This window comes from Seriola dumerili, unplaced genomic scaffold, assembly GCF_002260705.1.
Source record: "Seriola dumerili isolate Sdu_G_001 unplaced genomic scaffold, Sdu_1.0 BDQW01000177.1, whole genome shotgun sequence".
NCBI classification, from domain to species: Eukaryota; Metazoa; Chordata; class Actinopteri; order Carangiformes; family Carangidae; genus Seriola; species Seriola dumerili.
Window position 1 is genome coordinate 1409113 of NW_019174432.1, and position 16986 is coordinate 1426098.

Here is a 16986-nt window from a genome sequence, read left to right on the forward strand (position 1 = left end):
CACACACACACACACACACACACACACACACACACACACACACACACACACACACACACGCTGTTGGGGATGTTGCGTTGTGTGATGATAAAAGCCTGACCGTGCATGTCTGCTTCCTGTGCACTGACTAGGTCAAAAGTCATCAAGTTCAGACTGAGGTTTGTTTGTTTGTGTGTGTGTTAAAAAAAAAATCTGCTGCTGTGTTTAACATTTTTGTATTTTCTTGTATTTCTGAATATTGATCCCAAATGCAGACGATGTTAAAAATGTCAGAGTTTGGAATCAAAGAGGCAGATCCCTCAGCCAGTGGGAACATGATCAACTACAATGCAAGGTAGACACGCAACATTGGGCTCAGGAGGGTTAATAAAGTTTCAGCTTATTCTCTGCGTCAATGTTAAAAGTCAATCAGAAACATGAAAGAAATCAAATTAAAGTTTGTTATTTCAACTGTGAACAACAACAAGCTGAAATAAAACTTTTTGTGAAATAACGAATCACTGACTGAGGTAGAGAAGTAAGAAAAGACACTTCCAACTTCAGGATTAGACGTAATATTGCAACTTGAAGGTAAAATACAATATTAATTTTTTTTGGAAAACTCACTGTGAATAAAACAGGCAAAAGAAATGAATTGCTACTTATTATTTATTAAGACTCATTATTACTTGTCTCATTAAAGTGATGCAAAGTAATTAAATAACAAGTTATCACAAAAACACCTTTACTGTTATCAGTGTTTCATAAAAATCAAGGTCCTATGGTCATAAAAGTAGAGGAAACTCTATTATTAATATTATTAAAATAGATCTATTTCCTGGTTCAAACACTTGGTTTTGAACAGCTGTGAATTGTTTTGTCACAGACTGAAAAAAAAAGGTCTGAATATGAAAAAGGTCTGGGCCGCTGCTGACTGACAGGTCATTAGTCAGATCGACCAGTTAGAGACGAGAGAGCAGCCGCCTGTCGACCTGTGTGTTGCTGAAAAGAGTGTGAGGACCGATGAAGCAGCGTCCCTCTCTGTGTGTGTGTGTGCGTGAGCCTGTCAAAAAATGCAAACACACACACACACACACACTCAGTGTATAAAGGGTGTATGTGATGCTACGACTGTGACAGTATTGATTTGTCACAGCACTGTGATAGATTAGATAGATTTATTTATTTTTTTGCCATATGTCTGTTTCCAAAGTAAAAAAAACAAACAAAAAACAAACAAAAAAAAAAACGGTCACACTAGTGAATGCGTTTGCTTTGGGGAGAAAAACACCAGAAGTTTTAAAATAACTTAGAGGGAGTGTTTATTGTGAAGTAGTGGTGGGATGTGTTATGCTCCCATTAAAAAATTATAAGCGCAGCTCCAAGCGAAGCCTCGACCACGAACACACAGTTGATGTCTGTGGGATTTTTCTGTTTTCACCTTTACACCATAGTTCACAGATTGCCATGGCAACCACATCCACGTGGATTATTGATTGCATGCCTTGACGTTTGCATTATTTACGTGGCCATCTCGATTTCACTTGCATGTAATAGAAAAAAACCTCCTCCATCCTGGAAGTCTGAATAAACTGTGTTGATTTTTAACTTGTCATCTGATGCTTTATGTAATTCCACAGTACAACACAAAAATATTTTAGTTACAGATTTGGAAAAATGCCACTATTATAAAAGTGGCAATATTATAAAACTTCCCTGTACCTTCAAATGACGAAGATGAACTTAAATTTTAAGGCAACGTGTCTTCTCGACTGGTAAGTAAACAACTGCTAATGTTAGCTATGTAGCAATTACTTTATTATAATATTATAATTAGCAACTTACAAATAGCTCCTTTAATGCCTTTGTAAATTAAATTCAAGAGTTTTTAAAGGAACTGAAGATGTGAAACAAAGAATCATCAGTGAACTAGTATCAGATACTGAGCCGTTAATAGAGGGCAGTTTTAATCTAACAAACATACAGGACCTCGAGGGCCGACTAACAGTAATAGGCTGCAGTAACGCAGGAGCGCGGCCTGTCTGCGAAATATTATAACATGAGAGAAACAAGAGAGAGGGAGAGACAGAAACAGAAACAGAGAGAGAGAGTGAGAGAGGGAGAGAGAGAGAGAAAGATGGACTGGCATGGCTGTAAAGTTCAGGGCTATAAATTAGAATCCTGTGTCTTGTTTCTAAAGGTCTCCCAATGAATAAATACTGGGCAGGTCACATCTACAGCCCGAATACTAAGAGCTGTGTGTGTTGAGTGATCACTAGAAGCCAACATGAGCACGTGGCTGCATGGGTCTGTAAATGTGCGGTCGAGGCTAAAACGACTTCCATCTATGAAATGTGTGTGTGTGCATGTGTGCGTGTGTGTGCGTGTGCATGTGCGTGTTCTCTTGCACCCTCATTCATACATAAATGCGTTCCTGTGTGTCGGTATGGATGCAGTTCAGCGTGTGTGTGTGTGTGTGTGTGTGTCCATCCTCCCCCACTTTGTCAGCTGTTGAGCTCTGTAACCCGCAGGGTGAGAATCTTGTGCCTCTGTGTGTGTGTGTGTGTGTGTGTGTGTGTGTGTGTGTGTGTGTGTGTGTGTGTGTGTGTGTGTGTGTGTGTGTGTGTGTTTGTCTGTTGCTCGATAGAAGGAGCTCATCCCAAACGTTCCTGTGTTCGTTAGCAGCGCGGGCTGGTCCTGCTGTGGATATCACACCCAATGTCTGCTGTATTTTAAGATCCATCCTCATCACCCTTTGTGTATATAACATCATATGAGTAAAACAAAGTCAGTGTCATCACTTTGATCCAGAATAGAAATCTCTGAACTTTAGATGCCTTGCAGCCATGTATACCAACTGTAAGACAACATATGTGTTTCTGTGTTTTTGTATGTGATCTGATATGAGCTACGTTTGTTTACAGTTCTCAAGTGTTCTCCTTTCACAGTCTGTCGTGAAGACTTTTAAGGAATTTAATAAAAATTATTATATATATTTATTATTATATATATTATTATGACAACGCTGGTTTGGGTTTTGACTGACTGACGATTCTGAGGTATGATTCAGGACTAAAGATGATTATCAAACCACCAGCTAAGAAGACGGGCAGAAGAATATCTTCAGACATAACAAATCTGTTTTGCTTTAAATGCATCACGGTTAATTTGTTGTGGTTTTCCTTTTCAGCTCGAGATCTCCTTCTATAAAGACGCATTCGCTGTTGAATGAGGCTGTCTTGAAAATACAGGGATCGATACAATAAAATAAACGATTCAAAGCCAGAGAGAGCGGAGGAGGAGGAGGAGGAGGGAGGAGGGGAAAAAATCAATGAACGACACAGTAAATATAACTGTGATTTTTTTAATTAGTCTGGTGGGAGAAATTGATGGTTGTATGGGCATGTGCAAACACTGGATATTTATTACACCTGCAGAAGGTTGTGCGCTCTCACTGGTGGTGACTGTGTGTGTGTGTGTGTGTGTGTGTGTGTGTGTGTGTGTGTGGGGTGTGTGTGTGTGTGTACACAAGACTCATTCATTGATTGATCGGGTTGTCAGTCAGTGCAACAGGAGCTTTCGTCGTGTAGTGTTTGTAAGATGACTGAAAAGAGGAGGAGTGGGAGGGCAGGTGGAGTAGGGAGGGTGAGGGTGGGTGAGGCAGGGCAGGCGTCCTCCAATTAAAATCAGAATCCAATACAATAAAAAAGCAAATAGGAAACATGAGAGCATACCGAGAGACAAGTCGGACAGGCGGACATCAGACAGGAACGACACGAACAGACGAGACGGAGGAGGAAGGAAGGAAGGAAGGGTCGGAGGAAGGAAAGGAAGCAGGCAAAGGTTGTGGGGAAAGGGGAGGTGAGGGGGGAAGGGTGGGGGATGCAGATGCTCCTCTACATATACTAACCTTCAGGTCCCTGTGCACTATGTCATGTTGGTGAATGTGATGGACACTTTCTAGAATCTGATGGATACAGTGACTGTGAAGACAAAACAGAGAGAGGAGGGACGGTGGAGGGTGGAGGGTGGAGGGAGGGGAGGAGAACGGACCGTGGGGATGTACAGAGAGAGGGATGAAGGTGGAGAAATGGATGGGAGGAGGGTGAAGGAGGAAGAAAGAGGTGAACAGAGTGACGAGCAGGGCAAATGTGAAATGAATAAGACAAAATTAAACATGAGGAAATTACAGGTTAGGTTAGAGGAGGTGACAGAGGTGTCAGAGGAGCGGAGGAGGAGGAGGAGGAGGGGACAGAAACCAGACGGAAGAGAGAAGAGAGGAGAGAGGTGGAGGAGGAGGAAATTGATGCAGATAGAGATGTGGGAAGGGGGAGGGACGGGAGGGTGAATGCGGGTGGAGGAGACAAAAACGTTTCGTTTTGCTTTTTCAAACATGATGAGAGACAAGAGCAGCAACAGCAGAAGAGTCTGCCTGACAAATATCACAACAACACTGACAGAGGAGAGGAGAGGAGAGGAGAGGAGAGGAGGAAACCAAAAGAAAAAAAAAAGTGACAGATTGTGAAAGAGAAGATAGGACGGCTCAGAAGTGCAACGAGAGATAAGAATACATGAAAGAAGTGGAACACTTATGTACAGGAGGAGACTGAATCATAGAAGACTGGTGGGCTGATGCCAGGCTATTTTTCCATCACTAAAAGGAAAACACATCAGTGTGCGAGCGCTATAAAGAGATACACGCACCTACCTGACTATTGTGTATGTGTGTGTGTGTGTGTGTGTGTGTGTGTGTGTGTGTGTGTGTGTGTGCATTTTAATGTGTGTGTATGCAGGCTTGGTGCAATGAGAGAGTGTAATGTGCAGAATATGTGACTAATAGCAGGCGCAAGGAGACAGGCAGCCTGCAGGATCCACACCCACACAGTGTCTAGTGAGTGGGAGGACTGAGAGAGAGAATGAGAGAGATACACGTACATGCACGCTCATAAACACACACACACACACACACACACACACACACACACACCTAGAAAAACATTAAATGCACACGCACAGCTTATAATGTGAGACTCCGTCAGCATCAAAAGTACATCTGTTTTATATCATTTGTGAGGACTTTCATTCATTTCCTGACCTTGAACCTTAAAGAGCAACTGAATGCAGATGAAGATCTTGTTTGTGCTGACCTCCACTGGTTTAACCCGAGATGTAGAGTACTTCAGCCTGTGATATTATGCTACGTGCACTTACAATTCCTGACCATACCCTGCATCACTGATGGGTGCACCAAACTTTTAACCTGTGGGGGCTTTTTAACCTGGAATCAGTTACTCTTTCACCTTAGACTGGACGTCTTACCCTGAGCCAACTTTAACAGAACATTAAACCCAGTTTATCAACTTATAACAACTGTCAAACTATAGTTATTTACTCTTTTTTGCAACACTAATGGCTAGGTTGTGATGTCAGGACCTACAGTTTCATTCTGTCGTCTCAGACCAGCCCTAATTGGGCGAACAATGATGCAAAGTGAGCAAGAGATCCTTTGTGCACAGATGGAGTAAAGAAAGCAGAACCAGCTCCATATAACTGACCAGTTCACCAGATGCATCGGCTACTCGGCAGATTCAGAGAAAGCCCACATACGACGCAGTCCCTCATCTGCACCAATCCACAACAAATGTTATCCTCTTGTCTCATACATCCTTTCACAATCTCTCACCCAAATCTACTCACTCATTCATTCAAAAACTATTTAACAGTGTATATCTACCCCTCACATCTAACTGTACTCAAGCATCTTTAAAGCTGCATGTATGGATGGATAGATGAGCAAATAAGGAAAAGAAAAGCAACTACTTGTAGTAACTCACCAAATATTAATATACCAAATATTGTAGGAAAGCACAGATGGGTGTGAAGGCGAGGCACAACCTTTGCCTGGGTCACATAGTTATTAGTAGATATCATAGGTGATATCATTGTCCACTCCCCATCTTGTGTTTTATTCTTCCAGGAAGGTCACGGCCTATGACTTAGTCAGAAAAGCGGCTGAGATCCGCAGAGAGTAACACACCTCTCTGCTTCATTTCTTCACCGTGACCGACCCCACGCTCCATTATACACACCGCCTGGTCCTGTTCCTGGCGCTGACTCCTGCTCTTAACTTTACAGCATGCATACATGCACACACGCCCTGACCTGGCAGTGACCCCTGGTTTATGGGATGTAGAAATAGGAGAGCACATCCATCCCACTCCCGTGTGCATGAACTCTCTCTCGCTGCCCTAAACCCATTATGTCATTCTTAAAGGACTCGTCTGTTCATGAACTCCTGGTGTGGACAAAGAGGGGGAAAAAAAAAAGTGCAGCCCTCGTCACGCTGGCCAAGAAATGTGACTTGCTCAGCACTTTGAGCCACAATGTCCCACTGTTCTCTGCAGGAGAGTAAAGTGATACTGGGAGGAAAATCAAACACAGAGCCAGTCTGCATGTCAAGAGAGGGCACCTTCTCTCCCTCTCATATGTCTGCATACGCTTTCAATACGTACAAGTACAAACAACAATAATACTTCAGCATGGAAACTCGAGAACTATACCCCTTTTACACAAAATTTGAGGGTCTTTTAAATGCTGGTAAACCCACTTAAAAAAAAGGTGATGGACTCCTTTTACACTGCCAGCCACTGCCTCTCTGTTCAGAGAGGACACACACAACTGCAGGGAGTGATGTCATCACGTGCACTTATAGAGCACACACACAGTAGAGAACGAACGAGGGAGCTGCTAGCTGACGTGGAAACGGGTAAAATGGATCTGTTGCGTCTCATCCCCGGGTTGGTGCTGCTGTCAGTGTCGGAGCCTCTGTCTGTGTGAGACACTTCGATCTGTGATTTGTGTGTTTTTAAAAGTTATTTCGAGGCTGCAGCTCACTCTTTCATCCTTGGGCACAGCGTAGCCATGGCGACGTCTAGTTTAACAGCAAGCGTGCTGGACAGGTGACAAGTCTGTCTGCAGTGTTTGTGCTCTGAAAGACGTCACGGCACGAAGAAGGGGTTAAAAATGAGCAGGTTCACCTGGATGTCAGACAGACACAGACTGAACGAGTCGAGTCTCACCACCCTGATCAGCCCCTATGTACAAAATGCCAGACATCAGGTTTCAGGTTTTATCGTAGATAAAGACTCGGACGGATCTGTCAGGGGTCGGCAGACTGGTGCTACAAGGTGCTGTGTTTCTGGGACTGTTTGTGAATCTGCTGCTGAGTGGATTCAGCTTCAGGTGTAATTCACTCCCAGGTTCTGCTCCTAACAGCCGCTGAAGAGAAACTCTGATAGAGTCTGACAGGGGGCGACAAGGTGTGATGCAGCACCGTTTGGGGTCTGTGTGAGTGCATGAGAGAGAGAGAGAGAGAGAGTGTGTGTGTGTGAGACTAATTATTGTAGCTAATTAAAGTCCCACTTCTTGCTGGTCTCCAAGGGAGTGAGGGTGGAGGGGGGTAAGGTCTGGCCTGGATGACTGACATTCAGAAGGGAGGGGAAAGGAAAGTGTGTTTCTGTGTGTGTGTGTGTGTGTGTGTGTGTGTGCGTGCGTGTGTGTGTGTGTGTGTGTGTGTGTGTGTGTCTGAGCCAGGAGTGAGAACTGCAAGGGTTACAAGATGGGTGGGAAAAGCAGCAATCACTAGGGGGTTTAGATTAAGCAGTTATTAGTACTGCAACATCCAGAAGGTACATGTCAGCCGACACACACACACACACACACACACACACCACAACACACGCACGCACGCACACACACCACAACACACAAATTGTCCTCACTCCCAAGGTCTAAAACTCAAACTCGTCCACACAGAGACAGGTGTACAAGTTCTTGAGTACAGTTCTCAAAAAAAAATAAAAAATAAAAAAATAACACTCTGCATTTAGCAAACAGAAAACAAAACCAGTAACAGGCTGGATACACTGAGCAGTTGATGAAACATTCACATCTTTTGCATCACTTTAGTTTTTTGTTACTGGACCAAAGCCAAAACAGAAGCTCCTCTGCATCGGACATAAAGAGAAACTTGCTGGCAGACAAACCCCCTTCCCACAACACAACTGTCCTGCTTAGTGCCCTGCAGATGAACGGGCAAAATGAACAGCTCAATCATTCGAAAAACTGATGCAAGCGACAGCAGAATAAGCCAGCCGATTGTTTTTTAAAAACATCACTAATGATTTAAGTGACTAACAAAGAGACAGCTGAAGGTTTATCCTCCAAGGTGCAGGGAAGCAAAAAGTCTTAATGGCAGAGCTTTAATATTAAAAACCATCGTGTTTCAAATAATAATAAATAAGACCGGCGAAGACCTCAACATACGTCAACACATTATATTGAACTTTATATTTTGATATATACAGTAAAGACTTTTCTTCGAAATATTCAGTAAGAGACAGTTATCACTTTTTAAATGAAGTTTTATAAGTAAACAGCACAACAGAGCTGCAACTGATATAACTGACACACACACACACTCACACACACACACACACACTCACTCTCTCTCTCTCACTCTCTTTCTTTGAAGGAGCAGCACACCTATTCATTTGGTTTACATGATGTGTGTGTGTGTAAATGCGTTTCCTTCTGTTATGCTGTAGGATGCAGCGCTGCCAGTTTATTTCTTAAACAGCTTGAGTCATCCATCAGAAAGGAAATTTTGTGACTGGAAGTCAGATTTCTATATTATACATCTCTCTCTGGCTGCCTCAGATATGCTGTCGGCATGAAAAGGGGATTTTTTTTCTATATGTAACCACATATTTTGACATTTAATGCAGATTACATATATGAAACTATCACTCAAAATGTTCTTAAAAGAGCTGCATCAAACTGAAGCTATGATTTCCCACACGAGGAAGTCTACAATCAAATCTGCATTGATTTACATTGTTTATGATAAAGTGCAGAAATAATTTGAGTATATCTGGCATTTGTCTTTTACACAAATTCCTTCAGTGCTTAAAGCATCAACAAAAACCCTAGTGAGGGAACAGAGAGCAGCAAACGCACTTTAAATAACAGCCAGGCATTTAGGCAAGTCGGTACCTGCGACTGTGTTAGAAAGGTCATGAGAGCGGACTGTTGCATTTCAAATTTAATTTTTTTTTTTGTTTATAACATCAAACACTCATTATTTTTTTTCATATTTTCTAGAAGGATTTGCAGGTTTATATTAGAGACAACAAATTACACAACACTGTGAGATATGACCTTTTCACTGTGAGTGACATGCGGGACTCGCATAATCCCGTCGCTGCTGCTGCTGCTGCTGCTGCTGCTGCGAGGCGAAGCAGCAGTGGCTGGCCTCCACTCAAACTAACATTTCCCTGAATATTTTGTTGAAACTAGATCAATATTATTCTACATCCAGTCCATCCTATGAGCTAATCAGGAACCCAACATACCATGTAAACATTAACAAAAATAAGTCATATCGGGTTTGTTCTAATTGGTGATTGAGCTTATTGCACTGACTGAAGGAAACAGTGGCTCGGTGGTTAGATGATGTTTCTCCATAAAAGTGGATTTTCTCATGACCACACTGAGACATCTGGACAAACAATAATGTCATTCTTTCTTCAGATATTTAAGACTTTTTAGATTAAAATGTAATGCAAACTGGTTGCTCAGTTAAACTTTTAATGTTGCTGCTGAATGGACGAACACCCACATCACAACTGTCATTTTTTTCAAGTATCTCTCTCACTCTTCTCTCAGCCTGCTGTCTGCCCCCCCCACCCCCCCACCCACCCCCAACTCCATTTCCTCTTCCGCCAAAGTGAACCGTGTGTGTCGATGAGTCAGCACAAGTGGTGGGAGTGAGATATAAATCAACGTGTGTGGTGGCGGCGGTGGTGGTGGTGGTGGTGGTGGTGGCGGGGAGGGGGGAGGGGGGGTGAAAGAGAAAGTAGAAGAGAGGGCTGAATGAAAATCAAGAAAAGAAGGAGGGGGGCTGTTCACATACATACAAACACTACAGGTGTGCAGGGCCACTGGTTTTATTTTGCTTACACACCTGTTTTTAACACTCACTGTTTGAGTGAGGGGAAATTATTTCATTTAAAAGACACTGACAGAAGGTTTGACCAGTAAGAGTTTGTTGATACCGTTACAAATTCTGTATCGATAATGCAATATTGTTTTAGTGACTATGTTTCCACAACTCAATACCCTTTCTTTCCCAGATACAAACTTTAAAGTAGCTTGTTTAGCACTTGCAGAAATCACTTGTCCATCTATTAAAATGCACCGCACTTTGAATTCGAACTAGGCACCAACTCGAAGACTCTTAACAACCATTCGATGTCAGTTTTACTTAAACTGGGATTTTTATTGTCACCACACTCTGCAGATTTGAAAAGCTGATTTTCAAAAGTCTGATTTGGTCTTTTAAACCCATATAGGTCAAACCTTAAGATGTAACTCCTGCGTCAGTGTGAGAGGCGAAGTACTGTGGCACTGGTGTGAAGGAGGAAGGGAAACAGTGAAGAAGAGGAGTTGTGACTGAGGTAGTGTGGCGATGAAAAGAGGAGGTACAGTTGGTGAAGTTAGGAGAACGGCTATCAGAAGAGACGAGAAAAAGCAACAGAAGACAGAAGAGGAAAAACAAACATGAAAAGAACAGAGGAAGAAAAAATAAGCAAAGAAGAAGAAAATATGCAGTGGAAGGACGTGAGGTGCAGGAACAGGGGAAAAGAAAAGACCAAGTACAGCAGAGTGTAGAAGTAAAAAGAGGAGAGTGAGGAGAGGAGGAGAATACGAAGAAGAAGAAAAGGAAGAACATGCACAGCTACATAAAGAACAACCGACAGGAGAAGACAACAGAAGACACAGACCATTTCAGGACAAGGAGAAGCCCCGTCGCACATACAGGAGTGAAGCCTGCGCTCCTACCTGGCGTCGGCCTCGCTGTAATACTCTCTGGCTACGATGTCCTCAAACAGTTCACCTCCGGTCACCCTGCGCACACACACACACACACCACACACACACACGACACACCACACCACACACACACACACACCACACACACACACACACACACACACACCACACACACACACACTTATTAAAACTGGAGTTTGGATTTGAAGGAGGAGGTGGGGTGGGTGGGTATAGAGGCTGTAAGGCAAGGATTCCTTCTTCGTTACTTGTGTTCTGTGCACCCCCACACCCACCCTTCTTATCCCCCCCCCCCACCCACCCTTCTTACCCCCCCCTTTCTTCCCGCTTCCCAGCACATCGTTACCATGGAAACTAGAGGGGATTGCCGAGAGATAGATGTTTGAGGGCGTGGGTGGTGGTGGTTGTGAGGGGAGGGGGCAAATATAGGAGAGAGTTATGTAACTGTATATGTAGGGAAGGGTGGGGAATTGAGGTGTAGGTGGGAGAGGAGAGGAGAGGAGAGGAGAGGAGAGGAGAGGAGAGGAGGATGACTTACAAGTCAAACAGGAGGTAGTGGAAGCCCTCCTCTGATATACTGTCATGAAGACGAACTGGAAGAGACAGATAAACAGATTGAGAGATAAATGTGTATTTATCATTATTTTAAATGCGTGTTATTAACAGTCCCGTGTCTCTGTATCACTGGAAACTATCAACTATTTGATGGTGGGTTTAAAATGCATCCATCCTTGGTTCCACCATTTCTGAATAACACAGAATAACACAGCTGCATTTTAACTAGGAGGATAAAAAAAGGGGGGGAGTGAGTGTGTGCGTGGGGTAGAAACCACAGGGTGTCATAATAACTGAGTGTTTCTTGAGTGTGTATTTACAGTATGGCAGGGGGTTCTGGCAACAAATGGGTCCACTTCATCGACCGAAATAGATGGATATTAAGTTAAATTTGTATATTACACAACGTCTATTGCTGCTACTACATTTCTATGATAATATGATCAAATTTTCATACACTAACAAACTGATCTCACTTCATAAAAAGCTGTGGAAATGCAAAATCAAAACAAACTGTGTGTGAAACTGAGGCTGGAGGTAAGAGGAGCAAAAATAGAAAGACACATCCTCACCGATGTTGGGGTGTTTCAACAGGCGACAGATCCGAGCCTCTCGCTCCAGCTTCTGGTGATCTGAAGCAACGCGAGATGAGGAGAGAGAGAGAGAGAGAGAGAGATAATGAGGAGTTATTCTTAAAATCCAACTGCAGATACACCTTTTCATTATGACCTAATAATGTGGCAACCCACTTTGAACCATTGAGCTAAACGTGAAAATGTCAAAATACTGTGGCGAGACGTGTCATTTTACAAAGTTTGATGAAAATCCGCTCAGTTCACACACACACACACACACACACACACACACACACACACACACACACACACACACACAGTGACAAACAAAGTACAGTATGTAGATCCACCCAGTGGGCGTAAAAAAAAAAAGCATTGCAGGTATAACAGGATCACTGGTGTCGTCGAGCATCTTCCCTGATGGATGAATAGATTATCAGATTAAAAAGGTAAAACAGTTCATTTCAGAAATCAACACAATGCAAAGGAACAGTGTAAACGTTTGGCAGTTTGATAGCTGCTTCTTTCAATAGAGACGTCATATTAGTAGTAGTAGTCAATAGTCATTGTTGTTCGATATACAGCAAAAGAAATAATGACATTTCCCCAAACACAGACCCAGTTTTATTCAGGAAAATACACGTCAGGCCACATTTACAAACACATGAGTGAGTAGTGAGTAAATCACGAGCCTTTAGGCAGCCTGTAGTAGAGGAATTGATTAATATGGTAACGTATCTGGTCTGTTAGATGCACGTGAGACGAACGACTGAAACACTTTGGGTATAGACACTCAACAAATCAGATTGTGTCTATCCTTGAGGTCTGACAAAATGTCCTGCCCCAGCATCATCTTCTTCCTGAGTACAAAAAGCATAAGATATATATTTTTTATTTCCAAATAGAAAAAAATAAATAAATAAATTTTCAACCTATGCTAAAAAAAAATTCTGTAACCAATTCAAAATGTCATTTCATTTCCTGCCTGGAAACTAGTAACTGTTGCCGTCTTCATTAACCACGAAGCACACGTCCTGTAAAGATCCCATCTAAAATAAAATACATCTGATAATGTTCAAACCTGCCAAACAACAAAACAAAACAAAACATCCTGTTGCTGATATCACTCATCTCCAATATCCCTTTTTAACAGGAAATATCACCTTATGAAGCAACATATTTATATTTCATTCGAGTCAGAAAACAGACCTAACGTCTTTTTGAGAAGGATATTTGTTGTGTATGTAGATTATGTGTTTACATGTGCGTGTGCATATATATATATATATATATATATGTATGCTTATATAACAGCTTAAAGATGCTAGCCAACCTGGATTCAATGGTTATCAAATAAGCAGCAATCTCAGCCCACACACACACACGCACGCGCACGCACGCATACACGCTGGGGGGTGGACCACCAAGTATGTGCGTGCCTGCAAGCACAGAAACATGTGTGAAATGCATGTGTTCACCCACACCCAAAACGAACAAACGCGCACATACTGTACACACGTGCGTACAGTACACGCAGACGCGCACACATGCACTGGCACAACACATGCGCGCACGCTCACGCTGGCATTGAGGAGTGACAGTGAAGTGTAAGCCCGGTGATTACAGTCTCAGAAGATGAGAGGAGGGAGGCGGAGAAAGGATTGGAGGAGTGTTGAAGAGGGGACAGAAGAGGAGGAAGGAAGGAGGAAAAATGCAAGAGCGATGAATACACACAAAGCCTGGGTTGCTGTCTTTCTGTTCCTGTTGTTTGTTTGTTTTTTTTTTTTCCCCTCACTCTTATTCACTCGTTCTTCAATTATTCATTTTGGTTTCGGAGGAGTTTATGGTTTCATTTGTTTGTGTGTTCGTGTGTTACAAAACGACATTTCAGATGCTCCTGGGATAAAATAGACGCATCTCTTTGCTGTTTATCAGCGTGTTCAGAAAACAAATTAAATAACATCTCTGTTCATCATTGGGGAAGAGGTATCTCACCGCACCTAAACTCACCCCGACCGGCTGGCTGACCTACCCCGCGATTTGAAAATTTCCAACTGTCCACTTGTGCTGAACACTCCCAGATATGTCACGCATCAGACTACAATGTCAAATGGTGGAAAACATGTCATAAGCACAAGCATCACATTTCATTCTGTCAGTGGCATCTGCTGACATTACTCTGCAAGTACAGAATTGGCTCGGAGTAAGAGCAATGGTTCCTCTCAGCTCAGTCTACCAGACGGCCAGGCAGAGCCTTTGTTTTATCCGCACGTCTTTCTAGGACTGTGTGACTAAAGGCTCAAGTGGAAATATTGTCATATTTCTAGATGTAATGGTTTTATATTGATTGTTTTTATTGAATAAGAATGAGAGTCTTCATCCTTTAATTTCTTCTTACTTCCATGGAAACTACAAATAACATATATATACTGTATATATATATATATATTCTTCCTAGCCTCGTCTCCGCTCAAGATCCCTTGGGATTGGAAACCTGGTATGGGTCACAGAGTACTTGTCTTGGGATTTACAGCTGGATATGCCTGAAGATGAGATATACGGCCTCCTCTGTAACAAGAAACGTCGCTATTCAGGTCCTTTATCCCAGCTTTACCAGGCTGGCTGGATCAATGGCAGATAAACCTTCAGCCAGACACCGTGTGAGAGAGACGACCTGCCGATGACAGAACATTCATACAGGGGTGAGGGGCAGAGTTGGGGATTAGGCAGTGGACGGCTGTGGATGAATCTTCAAGCATGGTCTTGGGTATCGTGGTCTTATTTTGAGGTTCCCACAGCTGTAGTTCTGAATACAGACAGTCAGCTAATCAGCCGGTCAATGTTTGCTCTGGGGTTTGGAGATGCTGAGAGTTAAAGTGGGTTAGTGGATGGATGGATGGATGGATGGATGGATGGATGGATGAATGGATGGATGGATGGATGGATGGATGGATGGATGGATGGATGGATGGATGGATGGATGAATGGATGGATGGATGGATGGATGGATGGATGAATGGATGGATGAACTAACAGAGTCAGGAGATGCGTCCTTGTGTTAGCTATTTATTAAGGTCGAACTCTGTCTCCTAGAAATTATGTTTATATACTAACTATACTAACTGACTGACAAAAGCAAATGTGTTTTGTAGGATATGTAACAATTACAGGATCACGTAATGAGCATATGTTGTTAATGATCGATTGATACTGAATTTGAATCGATACTGAATACATTAGTAAAACGTCCGCTGGTGGTGACTACAGCATGATTTAACTCTCTGTGGTTATGTTTAGAAACTCACAGCACTCCAGACCAGGTAAAGATCGTAGTCTGGTTTAATACAGAAAAAGCTCACAGTGACACAACACGTTTGTTTACATTTAACATTTAACATTATCCCTAACTGTAACCAAAACTCCTTTGTTGCCTAAACCGAACCACAGACGGGATTGTGGAGCCGAGACTTTGGTGCATGCGGCATCAAACATACACTCGCCCACCTGTCACTCAAAATGGTCACGCCCTCAATTAAGCAGAACGTTAACGTAATAAAATTTAAACAGGTGAGTTGTATAAAAATCTGCCCCCCCGCCGTGCAGTTTTCACGAAGGAGGGAATTAGCTATAGAGACCAAACTGTTTGTTGTACCAGGCTGTAAAACATGATTATTTCTGCTGTAAGTTGGACATTTTAACGTGGAACCAGCCTCAAGTGGCCATTCGAGGAACTGCAGCTTTGGGCATTTCTGTTCTGGCTTTATATTTCAGCCCCAGTTGCTGCCTTGGTGTGACAGTCACGTATTTTGCACGCCCACCATCCACCCAAAACACCTCCTGGTGGCTCCGCTGCTGTTAATTAATGTAGTGCATAATTGCATAATAACATAATTCCTAGGAGATAATGTTGGACGGGTTGGGGGCTGGTGAGGCATTTAAAACCTACACACAATTTTTTACATGTTTTCTGCATCAGTGACAGATGATTATACGTGTCAGCTTTTTAAAAGAGATTCTTTAAGAAGTAAACATCTTAAAAAATGTTTTTCTTTCTTTTCTTTGCAGCACACAACACATAACCTTCTTGGTGTGTCGCTTACGGTAAGTTCACTGTCAGCAACTGTGGCCATGTCGCAGTGGTGATGCCGGCTGATTCAGAGCCAGTCAAATATTCATTTAGTCTGTCAGTCAATCAGCCGGTCGGTCAGATACCAAATCCAGCGTCTCTGATGCAGCAGGGTAAATAAGAAATGAGAGGGGAGGGCGGGGAAAGGAAGGAGGATGAGGACTGGTCCTGAGGGGGGAACGAGAGAGGAAGTGGAGAAAAGAGGCCGAGCAGGAGGAGAGAGGTGGCAGAGAAGAACATAAAGGCACTGAGCGTTCTCTAGATAACCCAAGGACAGCGTTCAGCAAAGTCTCTGGGAATTTACCGTGTGTGCCGGAGGAACAGAGACGAGAGGAGAGGAATAAATTTGGGTTAATCATCATCAGTGAGGACGGACGTCCCAAGAGGGGAGAAGATGTAAAAAGACATCCAGATATAACCATTGTTCAGAACATTTGACTCGTCGCAACATTAGCGTGACTCTCGCCAGCTGGGAAACGCCGAGCACAAACTGCACTGTGGTCAGGGAGGTCAGGAGACAGCCATGTTTAAATCATCACGAGTCCTGCTGTTTCCTACACATTTAACAGTAATGACATGACAGAGGGACAGAGTGTCAGACTGACCCTTGGGTCGTTAGATAGAATAAGCAACACAAAAACCTCTACGCCCCTTGAAGGCAGCGAGTCATCTCTCAAAACATGAACATGAAATCTTTATGTAAAAGTGAAACACTGTTGGAAATCTTGACATAAAAGCAGACTGTGTATCAGTGGTAAAAGAAAATAAGGTTTACTAACAAATCCAAACTTACTTTTAATAAAACAGCTAAAGTGATTTGATTTAATAATGAGGCTTTAT

At 42.8% G+C, this 16986-nt stretch overlaps 1 protein-coding gene across 1 annotated transcript in view; it reads right to left on the minus strand.

Moving 5' to 3' along the window:
* The window catches only part of LOC111227336 (calcium/calmodulin-dependent protein kinase type II subunit beta-like), a 70872-nt gene that overhangs the window by 43375 nt on the left and 10511 nt on the right, over positions 1 to 16986 (minus strand). The window contains exons 3-5 of the mRNA XM_022752776.1: positions 12018 to 12077; positions 11429 to 11483; positions 10882 to 10947 (exon numbers count right to left, since the gene is read on the minus strand). Coding sequence (XP_022608497.1) covers positions 10882 to 10947; positions 11429 to 11483; positions 12018 to 12077 — 181 coding nt within the window. The remainder of the gene's footprint in view (positions 1 to 10881; positions 10948 to 11428; positions 11484 to 12017; positions 12078 to 16986) is intronic.